The 13,797-nt window shown below is 59.2% G+C and overlaps 1 protein-coding gene across 2 annotated transcripts in view; it reads left to right on the top strand.

The window, feature by feature from the left end:
• AREL1 (apoptosis resistant E3 ubiquitin protein ligase 1) overlaps positions 1–13,797 on the top strand; it is a 187,984-nt gene that overhangs the window by 11,481 nt on the left and 162,706 nt on the right. Inside the window, exons 2-8 of one of the 2 annotated variants that reach the window (XM_075332575.1) lie at positions 9,778–9,832; positions 9,914–10,140; positions 10,210–10,447; positions 10,521–10,684; positions 11,467–11,638; positions 11,711–11,928; positions 12,023–12,100. In XM_075332575.1, coding sequence (XP_075188690.1) covers positions 9,931–10,140; positions 10,210–10,447; positions 10,521–10,684; positions 11,467–11,638; positions 11,711–11,928; positions 12,023–12,100 — 1,080 coding nt within the window. In that variant the 5' untranslated portion in view covers positions 9,778–9,832; positions 9,914–9,930. Of the gene's footprint in view, positions 1–9,777; positions 9,844–9,913; positions 10,141–10,209; positions 10,448–10,520; positions 10,685–11,466; positions 11,639–11,710; positions 11,929–12,022; positions 12,101–13,797 lie in introns of both variants that reach the window. The other variant, XM_075332574.1, reaches the window with a different exon arrangement.

The raw sequence follows: 13,797 nt of genomic DNA, 5'->3' as shown, positions 1-13,797 counted from the left end.
GACCAGAAGCCAAAGGGATCCACGGCTACAGCTGCCCTTGCCGATGACTACACCAACAACCGGGCCCCTGAGGCCAGGAGAGCGGCCACCAGCAGCACCTGGAGAGGGGGTAAGATGAATTCTGCGACTGCCCCACCTGCCCCTAGACTGCAGGGGGTGTCCCCCTCAACTCCCCTCTCCAGGCCCGTGGCGGAACCAAGACGGTGCCACCAGTGCAACCTACCTGGACACTTCAAGGCCATGTGCCCTCAGCGTCCCAAGGCCCCGGCTCCGTCCCCGTCCCAAGGGCCGCCCAAGGTGTATTGTGTGGGTGGGGGTGGTGGTAGGTCCCTGGACAGCTTCCAACCTGTCACCGTCGGCCAGTCTGTGACCATAGGACTGCGAGACAGCGCCTCGGAGGTGACTCTGGTGCGGCCTGAGATGGTGTCCCCCCAAGACTTGATCCCTGGAAAAACCCTCGCTGTCTCCGGGATTGGAGGCATTGACCCGGCGCTGCCTGTTGCTGACATTTATGTGGACTGGGGCGCAGGGCGAGGGGTGAGGGAGGTGGGGGTAACTGATCGGATCCCTGCAAACGTGCTACTTGGGACAGATTTGGGGCAAATAACCTCCCAGTTTGGCCCCGCCCCAAAGGCTGAACCTTCAGCCAGTGCTGACGTGCCTCCGGACAATGTTAATGTGTTATCTATGAATGATGTAAGGGAGGAGGGAGTGAACTCTGATATTTCTGCTTGCACAGACACCATAGACACACACACAGCTGCAGCTGTGACAGGGGAGGGGGTCAGAGAAAGGTGTGACAATGCCTCTACAAGTAACCAGCCTGTGAGCTGGGATCTGCTGCCCTCTGCAGGGATAAGCAGAGAGCAGGGTGCTGCAGGGGGAGGACCAGTGTGTGGGGTGGGGGCTACCACAGCAAATGTGGGGTCCCCAGAGATTTCACACCGGGGTTCTGTTGCTGCAGGAGGGGAACAGGCAGGTGAGATTGGGGCCGGTCCAGGAGCGGAAGTGCTCCCAGGTAAGATCTCGGTGCATGGTTCCCCCACAACCGGGGTGTCAGGAAGCCAGGTAGGTCTGCCTGAACCGGCGACTTGGTCAGGAACGGAGGAGGAGCAGGCACGACCCACGGTCGCAGCGGCTGTGGCCGCTGTCACCCGCAGTGGGAGTGCTGGAAGCCAAGGGGCCTCCCGGAGGTCCGATAGCTCTTCCCCTTCTGACCAAGTGGCAGCCGAGTCAGGTGGAGGCCAGGACACAGGTCCCGGGGTACTGACCGAAGATGTGACAGTCTCGTCGATTCTGGCCACATCTGGTCAGGGGTTTCAGGCAGCGTTAGAAGCTGACGACAGCCTGAAAGCTCTAAAGGAGCAGGCGGCACAGCCTCCCTCGGACTCGGACCCGGAGCGAGTGGTCTGGGACCAAGGACGGCTGTACCGGGCCACGGTCCAGCAGGGTTCACCGGAGGCGTGGCCCAGGGACCGACAGTTGGTGGTACCCTATCCGTTCCGGACGGAGTTGTTGCGGATCGCACATGAGATTCCGATGGCCGGACACCTAGGGATCGCTAAGACCAAGGCCAGGTTAAACCAGCATTTCTACTGGCCAAAAATGGGGGCCGATGTGGCTGCCTACTGCCGTTCGTGTGAAACCTGTCAGAGAGTGGGGAAGGCGGGGCCACGCCCCAAAGCCCCACTGGTATCTCTGCCAATCATCGATGAGCCTTTCAGGAGGGTGGCTGTGGATCTGGTCGGCCCGCTGGCCATCCCCAGCAGCTCCGGGAAACGCTTCATACTGACGGTAGTGGACTATGCCACCCGGTACCCAGAAGCAGTGGCCTTGTCGTCCATTCGGGCTGACAAGGTGGCCACCGCATTGCTGGAGATTTTCTCCCGAGTGGGTTTTCCCCAGGAAATGCTCACTGACCGGGGGACCCAATTCATGTCCCAGCTGATGGAGACCCTCTGTAAGCAAGTCCAGGTGCGACATCTGGTGGCCAGCCCGTACCATCCACAGACTAATGGCCTGTGCGAGCGGTTCAATGGCACCTTAAAGCAGATGCTTAAGATGTTGGTCGACTCCCATGGGCGTGACTGGGAGCGGTATCTCCCACACCTGTTATTTGCTTACCGGGAGGTTCCACAGGCCTCAACAGGATTCTCACCGTTTGAGCTCCTGTACGGGCGACGTGTGCGGGGCCCCCTGGCTCTGGTGAAAGAGGCTTGGGAAGGGGATTTGGCCACCCCTGGAGTGTCGGTTATCGAGTATGTCATGCGCTTCCGGGACAAAATGCAGGCCTTGACGCAACTGGTACACGACAATATGGCTCAAGCCCAGGCCGATCAGAAGCGTTGGTACGACCAGAACGCTTGTGAGAGGACCTACCAAGTGGGTCAAAAGGTGTGGGTACTGGTCCCCGTACCACAGGACAAGCTTCAGGCAGCCTGGGAAGGCCCATACCTCGTGTACCAGCAGCTCAACCCTGTGACGTACCTGGTCACCCTGGACCCTGCCCGTGGAAGGCGGAAGCCCTTCCATGTGAACATGATGAAGGCACATCATGAGCGGGAGGCATGTGCGCTCCCCGTGTGCAACCTGCCCGAGGAGGGAGAAGCGGAAACCCTCTTGGATATGCTAGCCCAGGTTAGGGCAGGCGGATCCATTGAGGATGTGGAGGTTGGCCACCAGCTCTTGGAGGACCAACGGTCCCAGCTGTGGGCCACCCTACACCCCTTCCGGGGGTTGTTTACCAACCAGCCCGGAAGGACTGACTTGGCTGTCCATCACGTGGACACTGGGGATCATCCCCCGATCCGGCGTTCAGCATATCGGGTCTCCCTGGAGGTGCAGCAACACATGCGCCAGGAGATTGACGAGATGCTGGAGCTGGGGGTGATCCAGGCATCCAACAGCGCTTGGGCCTCGCCTGTAGTCCTCGTCCCTAAGAAGGACCGAACCACTCGGTTCTGCGTGGACTACAGGGGGCTCAATGCTGTCACGGTCGCCGATGCGTACCCAATGCCACGCATCGATGACCTGCTCGATCAGTTGGCCGGGGCTCAGTACCTGACCATCATGGACCTGAGCCGGGGATATTGGCAGATCCCCCTGACTCGCAAGGCCAGGGAACGCTCTGCCTTTATTACCCCATTTGGACTGTACGAGTCCACGGTGATGCCATTCGGGATGAGGAATGCCCCTGCCACTTTCCAGCGGATGGTCAACACCCTGCTCAAGGGACTTGAAGGGTACGCGGCCGCGTACCTGGATGACATTGCCGTCTTCAGTCCCACCTGGGAGGACCACCTAGAGCATCTAGCACAGGTGCTCAGGCGGATCCACCGGGCAGGTTTGACCATCAAGCCGGGAAAGTGTCAGCTGGCCATGAGCGAGGTCCAGTACCTCGGTCACCGGGTAGGTGGGGGAACGCTGAAGCCCGAGCCTGAGAAAGTGGAGGCCATCGCATCCTGGCCCACCCCCAGGACCAAGAAGCAGGTGATGTCCTTCTTGGGGACCGCTGGGTACTATAGGAGGTTTGTTCCATGCTATAGTAGCCTGGCAAAGCCCTTGACGGACCTCACCAAGAAGAAGCTGCCCTCTGCAGTCGATTGGACAATGGACTGCGAGACAGCCTTCCGGGCCCTAAAGGACGCCCTGTCCAGCCCGCCCGTGCTACAGGCAGCCGACTTCACGCGGCCGTTTGTAGTACAGACCGACGCCAGTGACTTCGGCCTCGGTGCGGTGCTCAGCCAGGTGGACTCTGCGAGCCAAGAGCACCCGGTCTTGTACCTGAGCAGGAAGCTGTTACCAAGGGAAGTTGCCTATTCCACGATGGAGAAGGAGTGCCTGGCCATAGTGTGGGCCCTGCAGCGTCTGCAACCCTATCTATACGGGCGCCACTTCATCGTGGAGACGGACCACAATCCCCTCAGCTGGTTGCACACCGTCTCTGGGACGAATGGGCGATTGTTGCGATGGAGCCTTGCGCTCCAGCAATACAACTTCACCATTCGCCACAAAAGGGGCCGTGACCACGGTAACGCAGACGGGCTGTCCCGACAAGGAGAGGTCGCGGACGGGCGCACGGGGGAACACCGGAGTGTGCTGCCCCCTAGCGCCCTCAAAAGGGGGGAGGTGTGAGGTAAATCCGGAGAGATGACGATAAATCATGATATTCAAGTATGTCAGGAAGCCCTCTCCTGGTGTCAACCCCCCTTTCCCCCACACAACTGGTTTAGCAACAAACTCCATGGCCATGTCCTGTGATATGGAAATTAGGTGGCTTTGGGACAATGGACACAGGATGGCTCCCTGCCGTCACCCTGTAGTAGGAGCTGCTATCTAATTAGCAAGGCTCTGGAAATAGCCAGACAGAACGACTCCAGTAAAAAATGGTTCATATCTCGCAAGCCATATTTCCGATAAATATGGCAACCATAAAAATGGTGTCTCCGCATGTGGACGATGCCGGCACCCCCTTTTTATGGGAACAGGACATTGGGAAATGCCCCAGGCGTGATATCAGCCAATGGGGAACTGGCAGACAGGTCATGAGTCCCCTCGTTCTGTAGCTAAATTCATAACTGTCACAATGAGAGCATTGGCGTCTGCCTACGACGCTCCCAGGCAAAGTTATAGCCAAAATCCCCTTTGCTGGATAATTCTGATCCATGCAGGGGGAGTGGCAGTGCTTCCCTGTGAGGTCACTAAGGTAGGAGGGGACCTGGATCTGCCCAGGTTGATAACCCTACTTCGGCCATTTTCCAGCGTTCTTCTCGCTGGGGGCACGTGTAGGAAACATCTGTGGGAGTTCCTGGAAACCTGGTCTACAGCGCCCCCCTGTGGCCAGACGCAACAAGGTAACTGATTGAACTGTGTATGCCTGTTTGTAACCCATGCTTTATCTGTAACTGTACTCTGACATATGTATATTCTGTAGATTCCCTATTGTATATATCGTAGTTCTAGTGTGCTTTAAGCTGATTAAATTATATAATTAATCTTGGGCTGTTCTGTTATCTCGATCTCGAATCCCACGTCTGTGTGTTCGGCTAATAGTTACCGTAAATCGGTTGGTGGCAGCGAATTGTGCCAAGGATTATTGTGGGGAGGCCAGTGAGATTCGGGAAGATATTATATATTCCGCCCGCGGAGGTCGGGGGAATATATACCCTACTCTCACCGGGGACCCTTCAATAATCGGCATAAGTAGTATAGCGGCCTCCTTGCTTATTGTCGGGCAATTCCATAATTGGCCTGACTATAAGAGGGGCGCTAGAGAGCGCGTCACGTGCTCTGTCTGTCGGTCGGGAGGTATAAAGGAGGGGTGACCCCACTTGTTACCCCCCGATTGTGACGTACTGGTAGCCAGCGCGGGGGATTTCTGAGTGACCCCCCCGGTGGTTTGTGACAGCGGCCTCCTTGCTTATTGTCGGGCAATTCCATAATTGGCCTGACTATAAGAGGGGCGCTAGAGAGCGCGTCACGTGCTCTGTCTGTCGGTCGGGAGGTATAAAGGAGGGGTGACCCCCCACTTGTTACCCCCCGATTGTGACGTACTGGTAGCCAGCGCGGGGGATTTCTGAGTGACCCCCCCGGTGGTTCGTGACAGGGATGTCTGTGACCCAGGGGGAGGGGGCGTGTGTGACCCAGGGGGAGGGGGGCGTGTGTGACTCAGGGGGAGGGGGGCGTGTGTGACCCAGGGGGAGGGGGGCGTGTGTGACCCGAGGGGAGGGGGGCGTGTGTGACCCGAGGGGAGGGGGGCGTGTGTGACCCGAGGGGAGGGGGGCGTGTGTGACCCGAGGGGAGGGGGGCGTGTGTGACCCGAGGGGAGGGGGGCATGTGTGACCCAGAGAGAGGGGGATGTCTGTGACCCAGGGGGAGGGGGCGTGTGTGACCCAGGTGGAGGGGGGCGTGTGTGACTCAGGGGGAGGGGGGCGTGTGTGACCCAGGGGGAGGGGGGCGTGTGTGACCCGAGGGGAGGGGGGCGTGTGTGACCCAGGGGGAGGGGGGCGTGTGTGACCCAGGGGGAGGGGGGCGTGTGTGACCCAGGGGGAGGAGGGCATCTGTGACCCAGGGAGAGGGGGATGTCTGTGACCCAGGGGGAGGGGGCGTGTGTGACTCAGGGGGAGGGGGGCGTGTGTGACCCAGGGGGAGGGGGGCGTGTGTGACCCGAGTGGAGGGGGGCGTGTGTGACCCAGGGGGAGGGGGGCGTGTGTGACCCAGGGGGAGGGGGGCGTGTGTGACCCAGGGGGAGGGGGGCATCTGTGACCCAGGGAGAGGGGGATGTCTGTGACCCAGGGGGAGGGGGCGTGTGTGACCCAGGGGGAGGGGGCGTGTGTGACCCAGGGGGAGGGGGGCGTGTGTGTCCCGGGGGGAGGAGGCATGATGTGTGACCCGGGGGGGATTAGGCATGATGTGTGACCCGGGGGGGATTAGGCATGATGTGTGACCCGGGGGGGATTAGGCATGATGTGTGACCCGGGGGGGGTTTAGGCATGATGTGTGACCCGGGGGGGATTAGGCATGATGTGTGACCCGGGGGGAGGAGGCATGATGTGTGACCCGGGGGGATTAGGCATGATGTGTGACCCGGGGGGGATTAGGCATGATGTGTGACCCGGGGGAGGATTAGGCATGATGTGTGACCCGGGGGGGGATTAGGCATGATGTGTGACCCGGGGGGGGATTAGGCATGATGTGTGACCCGGGGGAGGATTAGGCATGATGTGTGACCCGGGGGGGGATTAGGCATGATGTGTGACCCGGGGGGGGATTAGGCATGATGTGTGACCCGGGGGGGGATTAGGCATGATGTGTGACCCGGGGGGGGATTAGGCATGATGTGTGACCCTGGGGGGGATTAGGCATGATGTGTGACCCTGGGGGGGATTAGGCATGATGTGTGACCCTGGGGGGGATTAGGCATGATGTGTGACCCGGGGGGGGATTAGGCATGATGTGTGACCCGGGGGGGGATTAGGCATGATGTGTGACCCGGGGGGAGGAGGCATGATGTGTGACCCGGGGGGGATTAGGCATGATGTGTGACCCGGGGGAGGATTAGGCATGATGTGTGACCCGGGGGGGGATTAGGCATGATGTGTGACCCGGGGGAGGATTAGGCATGATGTGTGACCCGGGGGGGGATTAGGCATGATGTGTGACCCGGGGGGGAATAGGCATGATGTGTGACCCGGGGGAGGATTAGGCATGATGTGTGACCCGGGGGGGATTAGGCATGATGTGTGACCCGGGGGAGGATTAGGCATGATGTGTGACCCGGGGGGGGATTAGGCATGATGTGTGACCCGGGGGGGGATTAGGCATGATGTGTGACCCGGGGGAGGATTAGGCATGATGTGTGACCCTGGGGGGGATTAGGCATGATGTGTGACCCGGGGGGGGATTAGGCATGATGTGTGACCCGGGGGAGGATTAGGCATGATGTGTGACCCGGGGGAGGAATAGGCATGATGTGTGACCCGGGGGGGGATTAGGCATGATGTGTGACCCGGGGGAGGATTAGGCATGATGTGTGACCCGGGGGGGGATTAGGCATGTGTGACCCTGGGGGGGATTAGGCATGATGTGTGACCCGGGGGGGGGGGGGGATTAGGCATGATGTGTGACCCGGGGGGGGATTAGGCATGATGTGTGACCCGGGGGGGGATTAGGCATGATGTGTGACCCGGGGGAGGATTAGGCATGATGTGTGACCCGGGGGAGGATTAGGCATGATGTGTGACCCGGGGGAGGATTAGGCATGATGTGTGACCCGGGGGAGGATTAGGCATGATGTGTGACCCGGGGGAGGATTAGGCATGATGTGTGACCCGGGGGAGGATTAGGCATGATGTGTGACCCGGTGGAGGATTAGGCATGATGTGTGACCCGGGGGGGGATTAGGCATGATGTGTGACCCGGGGGGGGATTAGGCATGATGTGTGACTCGGGGGGGATTAGGCATGATGTGTGACCCGGGGGGGGGGTGAGGCATGATATGTGACCCGGGGGGAGGAGGCTTGATGTGTGACCCGGGGGGGATTAGGCATGATGTGTGACCCGGGGGGGATTAGGCATGATGTGTGACCCGGGGGGGGATTAGGCATGATGTGTGACCCGGGGGGGGGGGGGTGAGGCATGATGTGTGACCCGGGGGGAGGATTAGGCATGATGTGTGACCCGGGGGGGGGGTGAGGCATGATGTGTGACCCGGGGGGGATTAGGCATGATGTGTGACCCGGGGGGGGATTAGGCATGATGTGTGACCCGGGGGGGGGATTAGGCATGATGTGTGACCCGGGGGGGGGATTAGGCATGATGTGTGACCCGGGGGGGGGGGGGGGGTGAGGCATGATGTGTGACCCGGGGGGAGGAGGCATGATGTGTGACCCGGGGGGGATTAGGCATGATGTGTGACCCGGGGGGGGATTAGGCATGATGTGTGACCCGGGGGGGGATTAGGCATGATGTGTGACCCGGGGGGGGATTAGGCATGATGTGTGACCCGGGGGGGGGGGTGAGGCATGATGTGTGACCCGGGGGGAGGATTAGGCATGATGTGTGACCCGGGGGGGATTAGGCATGATGTGTGACCCGGGGGGGGGGGGTGAGGCATGATGTGTGACCCGGGGGGAGGATTAGGCATGATGTGTGACCCGGGGGGGATTAGGCATGATGTGTGACCCGGGGGGGATTAGGCATGATGTGTGACCCGGGGGGGGGATTAGGCATGATGTGTGACCCGGGGGGGGATTAGGCATGATGTGTGACCCGGGGGGGGGATTAGGCATGATGTGTGACCCGGGGGGGGATTAGGCATGATGTGTGACCCGGGGGGGGATTAGGCATGATGTGTGACCCGGGGGGGGGGGTGAGGCATGATATGTGACCCAGGGGGAGGAAGCTTGATGTGTGACCCGGGGGGAGGAGGCTTGATATGTGACCCGGGGGGAGGAGGCTTGATGTGTGACCCCCCCCGGGGGGGGGGATTAGGCATGATGTGTGACCCGGGGGGGGGGGGGGGGGGTGAGGCATGATATGTGACCCGGGGGGAGGAAGCTTGATGTGTGACCCGGGGGGGGGGTGAGGCATGATGTGTGACCCGGGGGGAGGAGGCTTTATATGTGACCCGGGGGGAGGAGGCTTGATATGTGACCCGGGGGGATTAGGCATGATGTGTGACCCGGGGGGGGATTAGGCATGATGTGTGACCCGGGGGGGGATTAGGCATGATGTGTGACCCGGGGGGGGATTAGGCATGATGTGTGACCCGGGGGGGGGATTAGGCATAATGTGTGACCCGGGGGGGATTAGGCATGATGTGTGACCCGGGGGGGGATTAGGCATGATGTGTGACCCGGGGGGGAATTAGGCATGATGTGTGACCCGGGGGGGGATTAGGCATGATGTGTGACCCGGGGGGGGGGATTAGGCATGATGTGTGACCCGGGGGGGGATTAGGCATGATGTGTGACCCGGGGGGGGATTAGGCATGATGTGTGACCCGGGGGGGGATTAGGCATGATGTGTGACCCGGGGGGGGGGGTGAGGCATGATATGTGACCCGGGGGGAGGAAGCTTGATGTGTGACCCGGGGGGGGGGTGAGGCATGATGTGTGACCCGGGGGGAGGAGGCATGATATGTGACCCGGGGGGAGGAGGCTTGATATGTGACCCGGGGGGAGGAGGCTTGATGTGTGACCCCCCCGGGGGGGGGGGGGGGGATTAGGCATGATGTGTGACCCGGGAGGCGCGGTTGACTATCTTCTTTCTCGGTAGGGGGCCACTTGCCGGAGATGTTATGAAGACGCCGTCCGTCATCCGCACTGATGTTGTACGTCATTGGTGAGGACCAGCGGCCGGCGGTTGGGTTGTGTGTTGCTGGCGCCCCCTCCTGACCCCGCTCTCCCCGCAGGCAGTGTCACGGGTCTGATGTGCGTGCTCCTGGTCACCATTAAATTCCTCTTTGAGTTAAGTTCCCGCATCCTAACGTTCTGGCATCATGAGGGTCGTGAGCGCGGCTCGGAGCGCACCATCTACAACTATGTGCGGGGGAAGTACCTGGAGCCTCGCTCCTGCCAGGTGTCGTGGGACTGGGCCGAGCCCTGCGAGGTGGGGCAGTCCATGGGCTTTCGAGTGCATGTAAGTTGTCCCCAATGACACTTCTGCCCCATCCTCTGTCCGTGCGGTGACTTGTTGGCGTTTCCCTAGTTATTTTACAGGAACGGGCATCCCTTCCCCGTCAGCGGCACCGCGGCTCTGCGAGTTCGCATCACACACACGGAGCTGTCAGTTGAAGTCCCGGTGACTCTGGAGGTCGTCCAGGATCCCTTGAGGAACGTAGTGAAGGCCGCATTCACGGTGCGGCGGTCGGGGCGGTATCAGATCAGCATCAGTGTGGGCGGCCTCAATGTTGGGAACAGTCCCTACTATAAGGCCTTCCACCCAGGTAAGAGGCGCCGCAACGCCCAGAGGCTGAACACTGAGGTTCAAAGCATGACCTCCCTACCTGCTCCTCACAGGCATGGTCGTGCCCGCTAAGACGCATATTGTCTGCCACTTCTCCACCCTGGTCCTAACCTGCGGGCAGCAGCACACCCTACAGATCGCCCCACGGGACCAGTACGGGAATGCTGCCAGTGGCAGCGAAAGGGACCTGGAGAGCTACACTCTGAGCCTCAGCGAGGTGAGTGCCCACCCGTCTGCTCCCCGCCCGTCGCACCCCAAGACCCGTCTGCTCCCTTCCTGCACGCTCCCTTCCCGCCTGCCTGCTTGCTCCCTTCCCGCCCGCCTGCTTGCTTGCTCCCATTCCGCCTGCCTCCTTGCTCCCTTCCTGCCTGCCTGCTCGCTCCCTTCCCGCCCGCTTGCTCGCTCCCTTCCCGCCCGCTTGCTCGCTCCCTTCCCGCCCGCTTGCTCGCTCCCTTCCCGCCCGCCTGCTCGCTCCCTTCCCGCCTGCCTGCTCCGCTCCCTTCCCTCCCGTCCAGTCCTGGCCCGTCCGCTCCATGCTTGGCCGTTCTCCGCTCCCCACCTGTCGCACTGCAGGCCATGCCCGTCTGGTTTTGGCTCGTCGCACGACAGGTCCCTTCCGTTACTCTGCGGGCCCCTTCCGTTACACTGCGGGCCCGCTCCCCGCCCATCGCACCGCAGGCCCCTTCCGTTACACTGCGGGCCCGCTCCCTGCCCGTCACACCACAGGCCCCTTCCGTTACACTGCGGGCCCACTCCCCACCTGTCGCACCGCAGGCCCCTTCCGTTACACTGCGGGCCCGCTCCCCGCCCGTCGCACCGCAGGCCCCTTCCGTTACACTGCGGGCCCGCTCCCCGCCCGTCGCACCGCAGGCCCCTTCCGTTACACTGCGGGCCCGCTCCCCACCCGTCGCACCGCAGGCCCCTTCCGTTACACTGCGGGCCCGCTCCCCGCCCGGTCATCACATGCCCTCTGCACGTGACTCTTCTCTCACTTTGTAGCTCGGTGTGGTGGGAATGGCTGATGGCTGCTGCCAAACAACAGTCTGCCTTGGGAAGCAGCAGCAGGTGCTGATGCCGCTGACTCTTCTGCAGACGGGATGTTTCCAGGCCACTCTGCGCTACCAGGGACGTCCTATCAGCAATGGCCACTTCTACATTATTGTCCTGAGCGGTGAGCGCCTCCCTGTGGACATGCTGCTGCTTGTGGTACTCGGCGGTTTGTGACTGCTGCCTCTTGTTGTAGATGTGGAGAAGGCGGCGGTGGATAATAACGTGCTGCGCTCTGGAGTCGGCGTTTTTTTCGAGGGCTATCTATATCCTCCTTCTGGTCCACCTAGTGTTTCTGGGCAGCAGAACCCATCCTCCCCCAGACAGAGAGAGGACAGCGCCCCGATGTTCAGCGCCTCTGCCTCGGAGAGGGTGAAGAAGCCGAAGAAGGTGTATTTCTACATCTCCCCGAAGGTGAGTGAGCACGAGGACATGATGGCCGCGCTGCGCCTCTGCGCTGCGCCTCTGCGCTGCGCCTCTGCGCTAATCGCTGTGTTTTCTCCTGCAGCAACTCTCCATCAAGGAGTTCTACCTGCGGATCATCCCCTGGCGTCTCTTCACCTTCCGCGTGTGTCCTGGTACTAAGGTGGGTCACATCCTCCTACTACAGCGCTCCTAGAATCCCCAAACCGTTGTGCCACCGTGTAAAGTGGGCAGAAAACAAGAAGCAGCGATCCAGAGATGTGCTCATACCACACGATGTATCGTCATACCACACGATGTATCGTCATACCACACGATGTATCGTCATACCACACGATGTATCGTCATACCACACGATGTATCGTCATACCACACGATGTATCGTCATATCACACGATGTATCGTCATACCACACGATGTATCGTCATACCACACGATGTATCGTCATACCACACGATGTATCGTCATACCACACGATGTATCGTCATACCACACAGATCACAAGAAGCAGCGATCCAGAGATGTGCTCATACCACACGATGTATCGTCATACCACACGATGTATCGTCATACCACACGATGTATCGTCATACCACACGATGTATCGTCATACCACACGATGTATCGTCATACCACACGATGTATCGTCATACCACACGATGTATCGTCATACCACACGATGTATCGTCATACCACACGATGTATCGTCATACCACACAGATCACAAGAAGCAGCGATCCAGAGATGTGGTCATATCACACGATGTATCGTCATACCACACAGATCACAAGAAGCAGCGATCCAGAGATGTGCTCATACCACACGATGTATCGTCATATCACACGATGTATCGTCATACCACACGATGTATCGTCATACCACACGATGTATCGTCATACCACACGATGTATCGTCATATCACACGATGTATCGTCATACCACACGATGTATCGTCATACCACACGATGTATCGTCATACCACACGATGTATCGTCATACCACACGATGTATCGTCATATCACACGATGTATCGTCATATCACACGATGTATCGTCATATCACACGATGTATCGTCATACCACACGATGTATCGTCATACCACACGATGTATCGTCATACCACACGATGTATCGTCATATCACACGATGTATCGTCATACCACACGATGTATCGTCATACCACACGATGTATCGTCATACCACACGATGTATCGTCATACCACACGATGTATCGTCATATCACACGATGTATCGTCATATCACACGATGTATCGTCATACCACACGATGTATCGTCATACCACACGATGTATCGTCATACCACACGATGTATCGTCATACCACACGATGTATCGTCATACCACACGATGTATCGTCATACCACACAGATCACAAGAAGCAGCGATCCAGAGATGTGGTCATATCACACGATGTATCGTCATACCACACAGATCACAAGAAGCAGCGATCCAGAGATGTGCTCATACCACACGATGTATCGTCATATCACACGATGTATCGTCATACCACACGATGTATCGTCATACCACACGATGTATCGTCATACCACACGATGTATCGTCATATCACACGATGTATCGTCATACCACACGATGTATCGTCATACCACACGATGTATCGTCATACCACACGATGTATCGTCATACCACACGATGTATCGTCATATCACACGATGTATCGTCATACCACACGATGTATCGTCATACCACACGATGTATCGTCATACCACACGATGTATCGTCATACCACACGATGTATCGTCATATCACACGATGTATCGTCATACCACACGATGTATCGGCATATCACACGATGTATCGGCATATCACACGATGTATCGT

Source organism: Anomaloglossus baeobatrachus, unplaced genomic scaffold, assembly GCF_048569485.1.
Source record: "Anomaloglossus baeobatrachus isolate aAnoBae1 unplaced genomic scaffold, aAnoBae1.hap1 Scaffold_382, whole genome shotgun sequence".
Taxonomy (NCBI): Eukaryota; Metazoa; Chordata; class Amphibia; order Anura; family Aromobatidae; genus Anomaloglossus; species Anomaloglossus baeobatrachus.
Note: the sequence above shows the minus strand (reverse complement) of the source record. Positions and strands in the feature narration are given on the sequence as shown.